At 32.2% G+C, this 17,555-nt stretch overlaps 1 protein-coding gene across 2 annotated transcripts; it reads left to right on the forward strand.

The window, feature by feature from the left end:
* Nucleotides 1-5,839: 5,839 nt before the first annotated feature.
* LOC102619380 (inositol transporter 1) lies at nucleotides 5,840-13,172 on the forward strand. Of its 2 annotated transcripts, none has more exons than XM_006494117.4 (6): nucleotides 5,840-6,424; nucleotides 7,533-7,603; nucleotides 8,027-8,362; nucleotides 10,556-10,663; nucleotides 10,755-10,940; nucleotides 12,257-13,172. In XM_006494117.4, the coding sequence occupies exons 1-6, from the start codon at nucleotides 6,277-6,279 to the stop codon at nucleotides 12,905-12,907; spliced, it is 1,500 nt and encodes a 499-aa protein (XP_006494180.2). In that variant the 5' UTR covers nucleotides 5,840-6,276; the 3' UTR covers nucleotides 12,908-13,172. The 2 variants fall into 2 exon arrangements, with proteins under 2 accessions (XP_006494180.2, XP_052292964.1); XM_052437004.1 differs by lacking the exon at nucleotides 5,840-6,424 and adding an exon at nucleotides 7,123-7,403.
* The last annotated feature ends 4,383 nt before the right edge of the window (nucleotides 13,173-17,555 follow it).

The following is a 17,555-nucleotide window of genomic DNA, read 5'->3' on the forward strand; positions in this document are numbered from 1 at the left end:
GCTTTTGGATTTTGTTTTGTAATTTATTTTTAAATTTAGTTTTGTAATACACAGAAAACATGTTAGAGATGTTCTCACTTTTTATAACTATTAAACTATTAAAGTGAATCTTAAATTACATGTTTTGTAATTTATTTCTTGAATTCAGGCCGTCGAACATGTATTATATTTGTATTCTCAAAATAAAAATGAAAACAAAGGCTCACAAATGGTATCGAACAGACCTTAAATCATCATTATTATACTCGTCCATAAATCTTAAACTAGTAAAAACTTTCTATAATAAATGAATTTTATTTTTATGCCATTTTTAAAGGAAAAAAAAAAAAAAAAGATCATAGGATTATTTGTGGAATTGATTTTACAACGCCGTTCACTCTTGTATTTTATGTTGAAAATTAGGAAGGCTAATCATCTAAAATTCAATCTTTAATCCCCATTCCAAATTCTCAATATTTTCATCAGGGGTTTAATTAGGCTTATTTAATCAGGGTTAAAACTATAAATTTTAAAAAAAAATTATGATAGTTTTTTTTTACATTAAATTATGAGAGTTTTAAAAGGGTGCCAATAGCTCCACTCTAAAACTAATTATGTAGTTCTTTTAGCGGCCTTCCAAGTATTCAACAGCTTTATAAAGTTAAATAAACAACTATACTCTGTACCAAGCAATTTAATGATTTTTGAAGCCATGACTTTTTATTACACATGTTTGGCTAAACTAATTTAGTTTGGTTGTTTGAGTGCAAAAGAGATGAATTGAAGTCGAAAATGAGGCATCAAAAAGATTTTCACCGAAAATGAAGCACTGTATAAATCAAATGGTTGGAATTAGAAATATTAAACGTTAATTTTTTACTTTAAATATCTATTCTTGAATTTGAATTTTATTTTTTTATTTTTTTAGGGTGCAACAACGAATCTGGGGTTGGCAAAATTTCCCTAATCTTGATCGGATTCAGGATCTAGCTCATTCCGAACAAGATTTAGGATAAAATTCTATACAAATTTACTATTAAAGTTGGGATTCCAGATGTATGAAAATTCTGATCGGGATCTTAAATGTCCTTAAATCTAGTTTTTGAAAATGTATCATAAGTGTCGATTATATTAGTATAACATGTCGTTTATTACATACTCTACAATGTATGACGAAAATATTATACTATGACACATTCTTATTTTGATTTACTGTACAAAATAGGATCAAAATGGGAAAATCCTGACCTGTCCCGTCTCGTTGTCAACCCCTAAACGGATCACAATAGAATTTTTTAGCTTATCCCTCTCAGACAAAGTGGAAAGACAAAGTGAGTTGTGTGCTTATTTAACTCTTGTGCAAAATTTAATGTTCTTACAATATATTATATGGACATGGCTACGGTGCAGAAGCTGCAAGTAACAGCTTCGAGCTTTCCCATTTCCATCACCTTGCATTGGGACCTCTTTGTCTCTCCTCCAGCACCCGTGGAAGTTCCCCATTAGCTGCTGTTAGTTTACAGAAGCCGTAACATAGACTTCTCCTATAAATAGTGGACACGTGGCATAAGATCAGTTACTTTCGATAGAGACAAGTTAATAAAATTTTTTCTTTTTCTAAATGAAAAAGGATCATGAAATGAGTTTGATAATACCGAGCAGGCCATGGTGGCATGGAGAATCCGACAGGGTTGGCAAGAAGATTTGTCATTATATATGTAATATGCATTAATCTCATGGAAGCAAAATAGATATAACACAATTTTATTAATAAAGTGACTGATGGTTAGTGACTGATGATTCTTCTTATTATAATTTGCCACGCGTCCTTATCCACTTGAGGTTGTCATCAATTGTTTGATACTTGGGATTGGGGAATCATATCTGTACATTGTAATATTAAAACTTAAAATTTGGCAATATTGGGACTCATTTGGATCAATTTTATTACGATAGAGTTTAAATTTTTAGTCTCATTAATTTAAAGAGATATACTTATTCTATTCATAAATTAATAAAAAAGAAATAGATAAATTTTAAATAATTTTTTATTCATTAATTATTTTCAAATTATTTTCTTTATTTTTATTATTTTTATATTTAACCAGAAGATAATGAAAAAAAAAAAGAATGAGTTGATGAATATTTTTAGTCTTCTTAATAAAAAGAGAAATTATCATTACACCACTTTTTTTTTGTCTTTTATTCATCCAACTATTACAAAATTCTAACATATTCTTTACACCACTTTTCTTTTTAAATTTGTATCAATTAGCCACTTTTACACTAATATCGTTAAATAGTTTAAACGAAATAACAATTTTATCCCTAAATAAATTAAAAGATCATTTTATCTTATAAATATTTTGAAAAATAAAAAAAGTATAATTATAAAAATACCCTTAAATTTTAAAAAATAAATCCAAAATAAAGGTGTCCGGTTGATTTTCATTAAATTTAGATTTTACAAAATTTTAATAATTATTTTTATTAAAAATTTATAATTTTGCAAATTTTAATAAAAAATAACTGGATTTATTTATTAAAAATTATAATTTTACAAAATTTTATTAAAATAACTGAATTTATTTATTAAAAAATAAATCCCAAAATTTTAATAATTTAGGGGATTTTTATTAAATCCCAAAATTTTGTAATTATTTTTATAATTATAATTTTTTATTAAAAATAAAATTTCTAATTTTTGGATTTATTTCTTTATTAAATGTAGGGGTATTTTTATAATTATATTTTTTAGAAGTTTTTACAAGATAAAATGATCTTTTAATTTATTTAAAAATAAAATTATCATTTCATTTAAATTATTTAACAGTATTAAAGTAAAAGTAGTTAATTGATATAAATTTAAAAAAAATAGTGTAAAAAATATATTAAAATTTTATAATAATTATATGAATATAAGAAAAAAAAAGTGATGTAACGATAATTTCCTCGATAAAAATAAAGAAGATAGTCAATATGAAATTAAGTAAGGAGAAATTTACGTCGACTTAATTATATTGGAAGGAGAAAAGAGTCCCAACTTTTAAGTGTTAAAGTAAGCTTGCATTATTATATTGATTACGGAATGGAGTCAACATGGTACTTGAAAGACGCCAAACAGGTGGCAAAGCCGCAAAGGGTCGGTGAATTTAGTGGTGCATGCTCGCGCCAAGTGTTAAATTGGCAGCGGAAACCAACTTGTCTTCTCCTTGCGCTTTCACGTGCAGCGAAAGCCAAGTTGTCTTCGGTCTTCCCCTTACCCTTTCACATGCAACAGTTTGTTTTCTAATGTGGGATGCAGAAACTGATGGCGAAAAAGCCAGGCCATTTCATTTTCGAAGCAACCACCAAATTTGTACAGAAAAAAGTTTGAGCAACTAATTTCATGGTTTCTTCTTCTTGATGGTGACTGCGACGAAAAGAGATTCACTGTTCGGTGATTAATTATTTCTCTGATTAAAGAAAGAATCAATGTTGATTGATAATCAAGGAGAGGTAATGGAGCAACGACCGTCGTCCGATTACGCCAGACTACCCAATTTTAGTCAAAATACGATAATTAAAGTCTAATTAAGATGAAAGCCGATCTAGTTACGTCATACGTGACTATCATAATGATGTTATTGTCTATGCTTAATAAAATAATTTTTGGTAAAATTCATTTTTATTTTGGTTGAGAACTTAAAATGACATGATTTATAAAATTGAAGGACCACCTTTTATTTACGTGGCCTTCCCATTGATAGGAAGAGAATTAGTTGCAATTGATGTGAGGGCGTGTCTCCTTCACTTTATTTGAATATTACCTTGGACAGTGCAGTACAAATAATTCAATATGTGTGTTGGGACTTAAAAAGCCCAACCAATGTGTATGTGCTGAAAAATGATTTATTTAAATTAAAACTCAATTAAAAAATTTAAAATTAAAGAAAATAAAAAATAATATGTTCTTTATACATTTATAGAAATTCGAATAATTAACCTTAAATATAAGATGATGCAATAGTAATTTTACTTGGGAGTTTATTAATTTTTGTTTAGAATACGTTTGTGCGTGAAGAATAGTATTGTACACTCTAAATTTTTTATCTTAAAATTATCATAAGTAATATGATATTTATAAATTTATTGGTAAAATAATATAATTAGTACACTTAAATATTATAAAAAATTATTAATTACTTAATAAATAATATATTATTTAAAATAAAATTTTGTCATGTGTATCATTGCTTTTTGTGTAGGAGTACGTACGGTCCGCATTAACTTATCCTCAAGTAAATGAGAACATTTCGTGTTCTTTTTAAAACCCAATTTGCAGCCACAAATTTCGGATCATGCACAAGTGAACCAGACGCAAAACCTCATAACACGGCGCGTGTAGCACACAGAAGGCGAAACACTTTGGAGTCCCAAGACTACCCTTGCGTGAAACAGCGACCCAAGGCTCAGCGAACCCGAAAAGCGAGTATCAAAATTAATGATCTAGCGCCAGGAGCGTGTGGGAGTGTTATGCCCTCGCGGAACTCATTGTCCTGAAAGCTTTATCTTTCTAAAATTCCACGTTGTCATTCGTTACTCAAACGAGTTGCTAAACTCGTAGACCAAGAACGCTGGAAAGACCTGACGTCCGGGACAACTTGTCTGGCCAAATGGTTGAAGCTCATTGGTCTGTGACTCACAGGCAGGTAATAAAACAATATCAATTTCCAACAAAGCTGTCTCCAGAAAATAGCCTGTGGGACACCTAATATTTTATGATTTCGCAAGGAAGGACATAGTTTGTCCATTTGTAATAAATAGGTACCTGACCAAGTGACCCCTAATGGCATAATAAAAGAGTAACACTACAAATACAAAAAAGTTAGAATATATAACATTTAATTTGTCATTTAATAAATAAATAATTTCATATCAATATTAATGCATCAATGATTGGATAATAAAATTAATAATTATTTAACATATGAAAATTTCATATTCTAATTTTAAATTTTTTCTAATTGTGCATTTCTAATAATTGTAAATTTTTAAATACACATTTATCTAAGAATCTACTTTTTAATTATATTTGGGTCCTCAAAATTTTTTCATCAAAGAAGACAATTGTTGAAGATAAATAACAATATACTCCTACCTAGGGGGAGATACAGTAAGCCTTATCTCTCAAAATAGCTAAAAAAACTACAACAACAAAAGAAAAGTTGAAAAAATAAACAGTAAAATAAGAAAAAAAAGTAAAAAGAATAATCTTAAGAGAAACGATAACTAAGAACTCAATTAGTATCATTAGAGAGAAATATAGAAATCTCATGTGGTGGATTATTCTACTAAATGTAAGTAGAGCATTTTAATCGTAGGTTCGCCAAATGATCTGTAACATAATTAACTTCACGAAAAGTATGACTAATTCTACAGTCCATCTGACTGAGGAGATGATAACAATTCAACCAACGGTTTTGTAAAATTTAATAAAGCTGAAGAGACTTATTATTAAAAAAATGTAAAACTAACATAAAATTACATTCTAGCTATAAAGTTCTCTAACATTTACTGTATGCAAGCTCAATTGTAAGGATAGCTGCAAAATTCTCAGCACAATAGGTTGTATGTTTGAATTGTCGAATTATTATTATTAATACATTGAAAATTATCAAAGTGATTGCTGAGGAATCGACCACATTCTCAAGTATGTCCTCACATTGTCACGGCAAAAGTTACATAACAAAACGGGTAGTATGGTCATTTCGGAGAGATAGGTGACTGATTTGATACAAATGCGTAGACTATGCAGTTATTTATGAAAACGCATAACAATGAGGATCCCAATCTTATTGCTGGCTGCCCACGTACCGTTTCCAAATTTTCTTTTAAATTTTCTCGCCGTCTGGCCTTGCTGTCTCAACAACCACTTAACTTTGTTTCCATTTCCTTCAACACAAGTTTCTCGGAAGGAAAAATATTCCCCCAAACCTTCCCGAGAAAATTTTTACGAACCAAATCAAATCTTTTCCTGCTCGCTTTACAAAGTTTTAAAGCCTACAATTCAGCTCCCACTTAACGGAAAACAAAAACAGAAAACCTTCGTCTCGGTTTAAATCGTTTAAAATTTTTCTATTCCTTGACATCGTCACTGTATCACCACCTTCTCATCTCAGCATTTCAAAATTTTACTGAGTTTTTAATAATTTCCTTGAGATTTTTTTCATCAAACGGCAGAAGTTCAATCCAATTCACTTGGCCTTCGGTCCATTTTGAATTAATCAATCTCGTCCGTACGATTCGAGAGCAAAGATGACGTTGACGTTAGAGTCAATACCGGGAAGCTCAGGATACTTGGACTTGTTTCCCGATAGGAGGATGTCGTATTTCAGTAATATGTATGTTCTTGGATTGACTGTTATCGCAGGCATTGGCGGTTTGCTCTTCGGATATGACACTGGTATTTTTTAAATTTTTATTTCTTTTCTTTCTTTTCTTTAATTTTTATTCGTTAACTTTCTTCTGTAGATGTTACGTTGGTGTAAATCGTGAGCGAGCTATTAACCTTTATTTAAATAAGATATTATATTTTATGTCATGTTGTATTGTATTATATTATATTATTATATGATAACCATCATTAAAGGGGATTGAATATGTTTATTCGCTAGTTTTGCAAGGTATAAAGTTTGATTATGATGGATCCATTTTTCCTTCAACTGCTGATGACTTTTAGCTGCTGATTTTTTTTTTTTTTGGGAATTTATCGTATATATTTGTTTGTAAAAAGATTATTAGATTTGGTCCTTATAAAATTCTTTTTTTATTATTATATGCGCACAAAGTTTTTTAAAAATCATTTGGTTAGGGGTTTCGGTTTACAGTAACTTTTTTTAAAAAATAAAAAATAATAGTAACCCCAAAAATAGTAAAAAAATCTAAAAACGACAACTTTTTTATAACTATTTTCTGTGAGATTTTCTCCAAATTATATTTAAAAAATCTAATTGTATGCTAATTTCTAAAAAATAATTTTGGATGGCAAATCAAGCTTCCCCTGAGTTTTATTGTTAATATATATTTTGTCCCATCTCTTTATAGTTTTAAAAATGGTCAACCTCATGTTCTATACAAAATACACTGAGGAATTTTTGTTCAATAAATAGGACTGCAAATCAAATTCTCCCTGGGTCAATAAGTCATCTTTTGCTCTTTGGGCAATGGAAATTGTCTTTAGCATTGTTATTTTAAGTGCACTTTAGATATCATTTTGGCCTGCCCTACAAGAATAAAATATGCTCCACATGATCCTCTTAGCACTACTGCTGATTTATCAGGAGCAATATCAGTTGTTTATGGATGCGGATTACTTATGCTTAGGGATAAGAGGGGAGCCATTCTGGAAATCTTTGTTCCTGCCTAAGAGAAAATTAGAATGGGTACCGAGTCTGTTAGGAACCGAACTGCAGACAGACTTTTTTTTTTTTCCTTTTACCGGCAATCTTTAGTCAACATTTGACTATTTGAGTGTAGTCCTAAAATGTTTCCTGTTGCAATTCCTGTTGCAGGTGTCATATCAGGAGCCCTTCTGTATATAAAAGATGATTTTGAGGCAGTAAATCAGAGTAGTTTCCTGCAGGTAACAAGCTAAGAAAATTTATATTTTAGCTCTCTTGGTGTGGATATGAATATATTATTTGTTTCCTGGAAAGGATCACGAATAGTAGATTAAAAGAGTAAGAAGGAAAGAAATAATTCACTTTTAAGAGTGAGTTTATGGTGGAGAAACAGGCATTGGTCTTAATGGTCAAGATAGCACTTGAATTCCAATCACTATAGCGGGGGTGTATGGGATAATTCTTTTTGGAATGGAAGAAGACAGGTGAGGGGTTTATCATGGGTTGCCAGACAAGCATGACTGCATGTTTGTGTGTGTGTTGGGGGTGGGGCAGCTGGGAAAAAAGGAGGGAAGAAAGTTTTGATAATTTTTTATTTTTTGTCATGAAACTTTGTTAATGTTATTAGCTCCTTTTGAAATATTGTGATCCTTCTGAGTTATCAGGAAACAATTGTCAGCATGGCCTTGGTTGGTGCAATAGTTGGGGCTGCATCAGGGGGTTGGATTAATGATGCTTATGGACGTAAGAAAGCTACACTTCTTGCTGATGTTGTCTTTACTGCTGGAGCCATTATAATGGCTGCTGCTCCAGATCCATATGTTCTCATACTGGGACGGCTTTTAGTTGGCCTGGGAGTAGGCATAGCATCTGTTACTGCTCCGGTATATATCGCTGAAGCATCCCCATCAGAAGTAAGGGGTGGACTAGTGAGCACAAATGTACTTATGATAACCAGTGGACAGTTTCTTTCCTACCTCGTAAATCTTGCTTTTACGGAGGTCAGATTTACCTAGCTTAACTGTTTGCTTTGCTTTCATAAACTTGCGATACTTGTGTCCTGTGTAACATGGTAGTAAGTAATAAAAACTTTTGTGAGATTTGGGTCTCTGGTTTAGCTATAGATCAGAAGATGAAAAGATGGATTTACCTTCTATTCTTATACATATATTGGTCTTGCTTTTAAGAAGTTCCATTGAAAAGCTATAGTGAATTGCATTTTTTCAAGAGAGAAGGTCTTATAAAAATAAACTTAAACCGGTATCTAAGGCATATTGGGACAAATATTCGTTTAAATGGTCTATTCGTGGGCCCTTCCCACTTTCTTGAAACCTCCTTTTGTAGTTCTAGATGGAAATTATTTTGTACTCTTTAGTTAAACAATAGAATTGTGAAAGGTGTTAAATATCTAATGGTGAATAAATTAGTTTATGTGGTGAATAAGAGTTTTATCTTTTTCTTCTTTGGAGTTTCTTCCTTAAACTCAGTAGTTAAAGGATTACCCTTTTCATGAAGTAAATTCAGTTGGCTTTTTAAGTGATGAATTGCTATGACGATTGTACTTCTATTTTACCAAAAAAGTTCTTGCAGGAAAAATTGTCATATCCTTGCTCCTTATACATCTCAGCTGGTGTGAAAGGTTTCTCTTCTGCAGTTTTGAAGAGGCACCACCATGTTATATATTGGGGTTTGCATTTTAAGAATTCCCCATAGACAAATCACTAAATGAATCTGTCATTTTTTTTTTGGCATAATTTAGATGATAATGGCAGTATGGTTGTAAATAGCATCTGATGTATTCAATATTTTAGTATAATTCTCATATTAGAGAGAAATAACATTTGCTTACTTCTGATTTTTGGGAAAAAGCAGCAGTGAAAGGAACTTGCAAAATAATTCTAGAAGCTTTTCTCTAAAAAACTGTGTCAGTAAAGGTGCAATTTAGTTAGCATTCTACAAGCACTGTGTTTTCTTGGAAGCAAAAGACAAGAGTTACTTGCTTTTTGAATCATAGTTTAATTTATTTATTTCTTTGATCTGTTTGTGATAAAAATCCTAGTAGCATTATTAACAAGTTTTCAAACCTCTTCTCTTGAGAAGGGTTATATTAACCTTCATTTAATACAAAATTTTCAAGATTTTTGGTTCCATAAGAACTTTTTTGACCCTCCGAATACTTTTGTGAACTTAGAATTAGTGCTCTCTACATGGGTCATTGACGGTAATTGATTGACCCCGTGGAAGAGTGCTTTTCCTTATTTCACAATATATTGCTAATGTGCTGTGTTTGATGATGCTATAAATCTGGTTCCGACTGCCTCATGTTTGGGTAATGGTATCTAAGGCTTCCACTTTAAGTATTTCCTTAACTCTTTTGAATTGTAGCTTGGTTGATTCTCTCTCCTTTCTGTCAAATATTTTACTGCCCCGATATCTCAAATTTTACTTTGCTGCAGTTTCTCATGTTCCGGCTTTGGCAGCTTTTATCTTTCTCCGCCACCATGGAAAAATTATTCTGTCCTGAGTCCTAACAAAGGTCACACTTTGTTGGTCTTCTGTATATGTGTCTCAATTCTTAAAACTTATTTCTGGCTATTCTGAAAGAATATGCATGGAATTGCTGCTTTCAAGCATTAATAGGGAATGCATTTAGTTTGGCTGGAAGGGAGTGAATTAGTTAAAATATCCTTGTGGTGTTCCAATTTGTTGTACTAATCTATTTAGAGATTTGATTTAATTATCTTGTCCCTCTTTTATTATTATCACACTTTTTTATGCTATTTGTCTGCATATGCTTCACAAAAGAGTTTTTGAGGAATGACTTGATCCAGTGCCCCATTTTGGAGTTAGTTTTTACAAATTAATGGATTTGGCTCAACTTAAGATGTAATGTCGGTAACTCTAAGATCTTTCATTGACAACTAAATTATAGAAATATGTTCTACCAATCAGTATTACCTGGTCGGGAAGTTTGGCCGGTGGTCCAATTCTTAAGATGTGTATCTCTAAGGATTTTATGATTCTAGGGTTGAGAGAGCGAGTAGTGAGATGGAGCCTTGTTGGACGATTGTTGGCTTTGAGAACACTTTAGCTTTCTGAGCATCTTTTAGGCCATTGTAGGTCTTAGATTTTCTGTTTTGAGGGTGTTCACATCCAGTTTTGTGTAGCTTTATGACATGTATTTGCTTGGGCAGGTCCCTGGAACATGGAGATGGATGCTTGGAGTATCAGCTGTGCCAGCTATCATTCAGTTTGTCTTAATGCTTTTTATGCCGGAGTCTCCTAGATGGCTTTTCATGAAGGTACACAGGTTATCTACCATCTTTGAAGGTTCTGGCTTGAGCTCTCTTTTATTTTTGGGCATATTATCATGTTAATACTCTTCATGTGCAGAGTGACAAAGAAAAAGCCATTTTGGTTCTTTCTAAGATTTATGACATTGCTCGGTTAGAAGATGAAATTGATCACCTTTCAGCTGCTGCAGAGGAAGAACTCCGAAAAAAGAAAACTGTCAGATACTTGGATGTTTTTAAATCCAAAGAAATCAGACTTGCATTTCTGGCTGGGGCTGGACTTCAGGTATGAATTGTCAGATTGATTTTTGGAGATACACTTGTCTCCTTAAGCAATGATGCTATTTTTTCTATAATGACCTTGTTCTGTCATCAATAATGTACTTTTCTGCTGCTAATTCCAGTCATCAGCATATATAGTAGCCCTTTTATTTCCTCTTGGGTGGAATTCTATTGCAATTATCATTCATTTTCTTCTTCTTTAACACAACACAATCCCCAATATGCTCTCTCAACTACGGTTTTGTGGTTGGGACTGTGACTATGGTTAGGTGGGTTATGTGACATTTGAAATGAAAAACAGCATAATTCTTCAGGGAAAGCCTGTCAAAAACATAGAAAAATTTATGTAAGATGTTCCAAGGATGATGCAGAGATTCTCCTCTGCCTTTCGAATGCAAGTAAGAAAAATGCTTTAGAGAGGTTACCTGCTGACTAGTAATGAACGTTGAAGTTTGCTTAAAATGACCTATCTTTCATTTTCCATATTTAAAGACTGCTTGCTCATTAGCATCATGTCTAAATGTAATTGGCCTTGAAGTAAGCAACCTTTGGGACCTTCTGTTGAACTTGGATAGCTCAAATGAATGATATAACTGATTGTTTTGTGGCCTAAGCTCAATGTTGGGACTTCAGTTTTTGAAGTTGAAAATAAGAACAGCCTTATTTAAAAAACAATATAGGACATATAATAGTACAATTAATTGACTGGTATGAACTCTAGAGCTTCTGACACCAAAAAGTGAAAAACAAAAATTTGATATTCCTTTCAGCTAAAAACAGTAAAAGAATTTCAGTCTTCATTCACAAATTAAATAGCATAATGAATAAAAGCTAGAGACATTACAGTGAACCATTGACTTAACATTTGATGAAATTTCCATTGGGGCTATTAATAACATTGAAGAGGGTCTTAAAGAATTTCAAACATTAACCAAGTGAGACTGAATTGAAATATGCAAGCCAGAGTAGGCTGGAGATAACCGTTCCAAATTTTGTTATTATAACTTCCTTGAGTTGCTGAGTTCAGGTTCATAATTTTCTTGAAAAAAGTTGTCAGTTTCCAATACGTGGACACGTGAATGGCACATGCAGGTACATATTTACTTGGAAGTAGGTGGAGTGGATAGTTTTTCTATTGCCACTGTAAGACTGACAATTTTCCTTTTGCCTTACCTGATCAGCCACCAGTCTAACCCCTAGTTTTACTCCCCAAAGCATTCTAGATATAATTTGTGCTCTGTATTTATTGTGGTGAATGGCATTAGGATTGAAGCTGAATGCCAATATTAGATATTGACTCAGAAATATGTGACAATGCAGGCATTTCAGCAGTTCACTGGTATCAACACAGTCATGTACTACAGCCCGACAATTGTCCAAATGGCTGGCTTCCAGTCCAACCAGCTAGCGCTTCTCCTATCTCTTGCTGTTGCTGGTACAAATGCAGTTGGCACAATTGTTGGAATTTATCTTATTGACCATTTTGGAAGGAAAAAGTTGGCCCTCTCTAGCTTAGCTGGTGTTATTATATCCCTCGTCTTACTCTCTTGGGCATTCATCAGTGGATCATCTGCTTCTTCAAGTGGAGTCTATGGTTGGATTGCAGTCATCGGGTTAGCCCTATATATTGCTTTCTTTGCACCTGGAATGGGACCTGTGCCATGGACTCTGAACTCTGAGGTGTATCCTGAGCAATACCGTGGAATTTGTGGAGGTATGTCAGCTACTGTGAACTGGATCTCAAATTTGATCGTGGCCCAAACCTTCCTGACGGTTGCTGAACTAGTGGGCACTGGAGCCACTTTCTTGATTCTTGCTGGCATTGCTGTACTTGCAGTTGTGTTTGTGATTCTGTTTGTGCCAGAAACTCAGGGACTGACATTTTTGGAAGTAGAGCAGATGTGGAAAGAGAGGGCATGGGGAAGTAGTTGCAACACAGAAAGCCTTCTCGAGCATGGAAACATTTCTTGAGACTCGTTGGTAACTTATGTAGCTTTGGAAGACACTTTCTACCTGTTTTTACATCATCAAATTATATGCCTATGTGCATTTACGATGATGTTTTTACAAACTCAAATACCCATTCCACTGAAACTATGGAATCCTCTTTTATATTCCATGGTTTAAGAAAAGTGGTTCAGGGGCATATAAACCTTTTGGGGATGCATTAGAGAAGAATAGTTGTGCATATTATGAATTATTTTTTTTTTTATAAAGTCAAAATATTTACTTTTTATTTATGTTGCCTAGCTAACAGTTTAAACACTTGAATGACAAGCAATTTATGAATGTTAGATCATTCTCTTCTCCCTACAACTTACAGGTACGCCTCTAGTCTAGATAACTTACCCATGTATAGTAGAGGTGTCCAATTAAGTTTTGCAAATTAACACTATTTCTAAACGCAAATTTTGGGAATGCTCTTATAGTAGTTCAAGTTACTGAGAAACTTCTTGAATAAGTTCAGTTTCTATTTTTATTTTTTTTAAAGACCATTTAGGTCTCTCTTAAAAAGTTAAGTTTATAATTTACTAGTGTGTTAAATGGTAGATTTTAATTCTCATTAACACATTCCTAGTCTAATGTGACGGTCAAGTTCTGTTCAAAAAGTTTGTGGCCTTTCTGATGGATCTTCTCCTTAATGATGGTGCTAAGAATTTTCGTCATACTGCAAAATCAGACGTTTTATCTCCTCAATGGCATCAATAATACTTTTATGATGGAGTTATTTTGACAATTTGTGGATTAATAATTTAACGAATTGTTAGTGGTATGATGGTATCTGGTGTGTGCAGTATATGCTAATTTTGCATGTCAAAATGTTGTTTTTGCTACAACTAGCAAGCAATAATTTGTCTCCCACCCACTTATTGTCTCATTAATTTGTTATTATCATTCCTAACCCAAAATTATCTTATTATTTTCACGAAAAGACCAAAACAATGTTTCACCCATGATTAATAATGAATCAAAAAATAAATTAAAAAAGATTTTGATTCTAACTTAATTAGAAATTTTTAATTTGGGCATCCATATAACAAATCTTGCAAATAAGGCAATAATAATTTTTTTAATTTAAGATTTCTCTTTCTTTTCCTTCCTCACTTTTGCTACCAAATAAACATTTATTTTAAAGAATAAATTTGTTTAATGAATATATATATATATATATATATATACAAGCCATTAGAAATCAATTAGATAAGATAGAAGCTGCTTCTTCCTCATCTAGCAAAGTTCAGATAGCCCCTGATACTCCTCAATCTACCAAGATTGGAGTATTAGAACAAGACCAAATGTCTATAACCTCTTATGATATAGAAGCCTTCAAAGAAGAACCTTCTACTCCTAAAGCCAACAAAATTCATTGGGAATTAGCCCTTCTCACTGTCAAGACTCCACCGGATCTAGCAATAGATAATAGACCAAGTGTATTAAATCAATCCCGATACAATGCATCTTCAGTCTATGAGTGGAATATTGACGGTATGTCCGAATACAATATCCTAGAATTGTTGCATATATATATATGCGTGCCGCTTGGTTTCCATTGCCATGAAATTCTTTCGACGGTTAAGATTATCAAATTTCACCCTAAAAAATATTATAGGTTTTAGAAAAAATTAAAAAAAAAATCAAACAATAAGTATCATATAATTCACTTTCTTTTGTGGTGATCTCTTTATTTGTTCACGAAATTACATTGATATATATTTTCTCGTTTTTCTTAAAAATCCTACGTAGACGAATGTCACCCTTTTCTAATATATAGAGAAGAAATTAAATATAAGTTACACCATTGTTGAATATTGGACTTGAGAAAAATTAATGTCTTACTTGCTGCAATGGATATAATTTTTATATGAATTAATTTAAGTGAAGTTGTGGGGCAACAGAACCGACGGTAGATAAGAACATCATAAAGCAAGCAAAACTAAGCCCCCCTACATATTCTTTTTGATCCATTAGTAGTATTAGAGTAGAGCTTTCAACACCCCTCTAAAATGTTTATAACACCCTCATTTTAACACTTGAAAAATACCCTTAGTTTAATGAGTTGGACTATTGGCACTCCTCCTTAATTCGTTTAAAACCCCTCTTCTATTATAATTACATTTTAAGACAAATACTCTAATATATCTCATATCTATTTTATCTCACTTAAATTATTTAGGTAATTTCGTGCGGAGTGTCAAACGGACTATTCTGAGCGCCATTGGAAGGCATATTCTTCATTTCTTCTTGATCCATTTCAAGTTCCTTAAGCCCAAAACCAGCGGAGGCCTGTCTATATAATAGAGATCAATAAGCTTTCGACACCTCTCTAAATTCTTTGTAAAATTCCTCTTTAATTGAAATTATCTAAGTAATTAAAGATAAATTAATTCTTTTTTCGTTTTGAATGAGAATTCAATTAAACAATTAAATAAGTTATCCTTTTAATAAATTTTACACCCACCCCATTTCATAATTCATACTTATATTTTAAAATTTAATTGATGTGGTTTTTTTTTGGAGAAACTTTTAAGAATTAAGAATTGTAAAGATAGAATTATGTAATAAGAAGAAAATAAGATTTTAGTACTTGTATATGTTTATAAACGAAAACTTAAAAGAGATTCTCTATTTAGGGTGAAATATAATGATAAGACGATTGATTTTACACATCTCTCTCTCTCTCTCTCTCTCTCTCTCTCTCTCTCTCTCTCTCTCTCTCTCTCTCTCTCTATATATATATATATATACATATATGTATAATTGATAATTGAAATAAATTTTTTTATTTCATTGGTATTATATTTTATTTTGTTATCTCAATATAATTAGTAATAATAATAATAATCTATTCAAATTTAATTATTTTATTTCTTAATTGAATAAGTATAGTTTTTTATTTTTATAATATATGTGAAGATGCATGTAATATTATATTAAGTATAAAATTAATTTTCAAAAAAAATTGAAAAACTATTCCTTAATTTACCAAATATGAGAAACCTGTGGTACAGCCGTTGGATGTCTGTGGATCCCACTAATTCAAGTGCATCTAATAACTGAATGTAATTATGGTACGGTACCACAATTGCACCGTAGCCTGATCCCAAATACAAACATTAATATTTAATTTTTTAAAATTGATCCTAAATATCTCAAAAGTAATTCTAATAAGACCTTTAGTATTTTACAAATTAAACTGGCGTATTTAAACGAACAGAATTTAATGGGGGGTGTTGCAAGTGGGTGTCAAAAGCTCGTCGTGAGATGATGCTGCGGCAACACACCTAATCAAACAGCGGGTCCCACACGTTAATTAAAGCTCACCAAAAATGCTGAATCCTGTTCTGCGCGAAATTATTGAGCCGATAAAGACAAGCCCGCCAAATCGGTTGTTGGCCCATTAACGTTATAGACTTCCACCGAATTACAGCCTTCCACGTGGCCCAACGTGCATCACGTCATTCATGCATGGGAATATGTCATGTCTTGAGAAATTTTTACATGCATGCATCGATAAACATCGTATCATGGCCATGTTGATAACGTGGATACGTGGGAGAAGGTGATTGGACCACTAATCATGCGAAAACTGAAACGCAAAGCTCGGCTGGCAGCTGGCTGATAGATAAGCAGAAGCATAAGCCACTCAAGTTATAAGCTGGAAAACGACATGATTTATACGTGTGTATATGTGGAGAGTGGATGCCAAAGCAAAAACCTGAAAAGAGATATTTTATTGGCTATCTCGTGCAATACCAAAAAAAATAGAATAATTAATAAGAGTTTTTTTTTATATAATATAATCAGAGCGCTATTGATATTTATAATAAAAAATCAATCAGAATTCTCCTAAATAATCTGATTATAGTACAGTTCGAATGTCAACGCTCACTTAAATCTGGAGGCCTCATTATTAATATTGAAAGGAAATTAATTTTACCCTAATGTGGGGAGTCTGCTAACTCCCATTATACAAAAAAATCAAGTCCCAGCACTGCGTGCCAATGCACTACTGACCCATTGACAATAATTAATAAGAGTTAGTTCATTGAATATTACAACACATTTTAAATTACGTATTGAAATTCTTTTACACAAATTGATATATTGTACTATTGTGTGTTATTAATTTCCAAGTGTAACTCGACAGTCATGCATGCATACGGCTCTTAAGTAATCATGAAAGATAAAAATTATTGGTCCACATTTTAAATAACGTCTCGTACACTATTTTTCATATATTAGCGGTTGAAATTAATATTTCCCACGATAGGCTAAGGAAATTTTAACATTAATGCCCCCCCCCCCCAAAAAAAATGATGCATTTTGTATTTCTTTGTTACTGAAATTTTGATAGAGCACGACATGTGCTGTCCGGAAGCGAACTATGGATAATACTCTACACGCATTCTTATCTTTTTTCCATTTAATTCGTTCTTATCTTTTTTGGCAATGACCAAGTCCATGCTAATGATTGAGGGAAAATCACCTGACTTTATGGCTTATATTTAATTATTTAATTAAAATAATTGTTATGATTAATTAAATTAAAATTCACTTTTTGTATCTGTTTCACCATGTCATCTATACAAGAATCACAGGACATATTGTTGCATATATA

This window comes from Citrus sinensis, chromosome 3 (assembly GCF_022201045.2).
Source record: "Citrus sinensis cultivar Valencia sweet orange chromosome 3, DVS_A1.0, whole genome shotgun sequence".
In the NCBI taxonomy this organism is placed as follows: domain Eukaryota; kingdom Viridiplantae; phylum Streptophyta; class Magnoliopsida; order Sapindales; family Rutaceae; genus Citrus; species Citrus sinensis.

Bases quoted from the DNA above. Each gene is read 5' to 3' on its own strand.
- LOC102619380 (XM_006494117.4), top strand. From the start codon at position 6,277: ATGACGTTGACGTTAGAGTCAATACCGGGAAGCTCAGGATACTTGGAC. The intron at 8,363-10,555 runs GTCAGATTTACC...TTGCTTGGGCAG, and splicing joins TAAATCTTGCTTTTACGGAG to GTCCCTGGAACATGGAGATG. The intron at 10,664-10,754 runs GTACACAGGTTA...CTTCATGTGCAG, and splicing joins CTAGATGGCTTTTCATGAAG to AGTGACAAAGAAAAAGCCAT.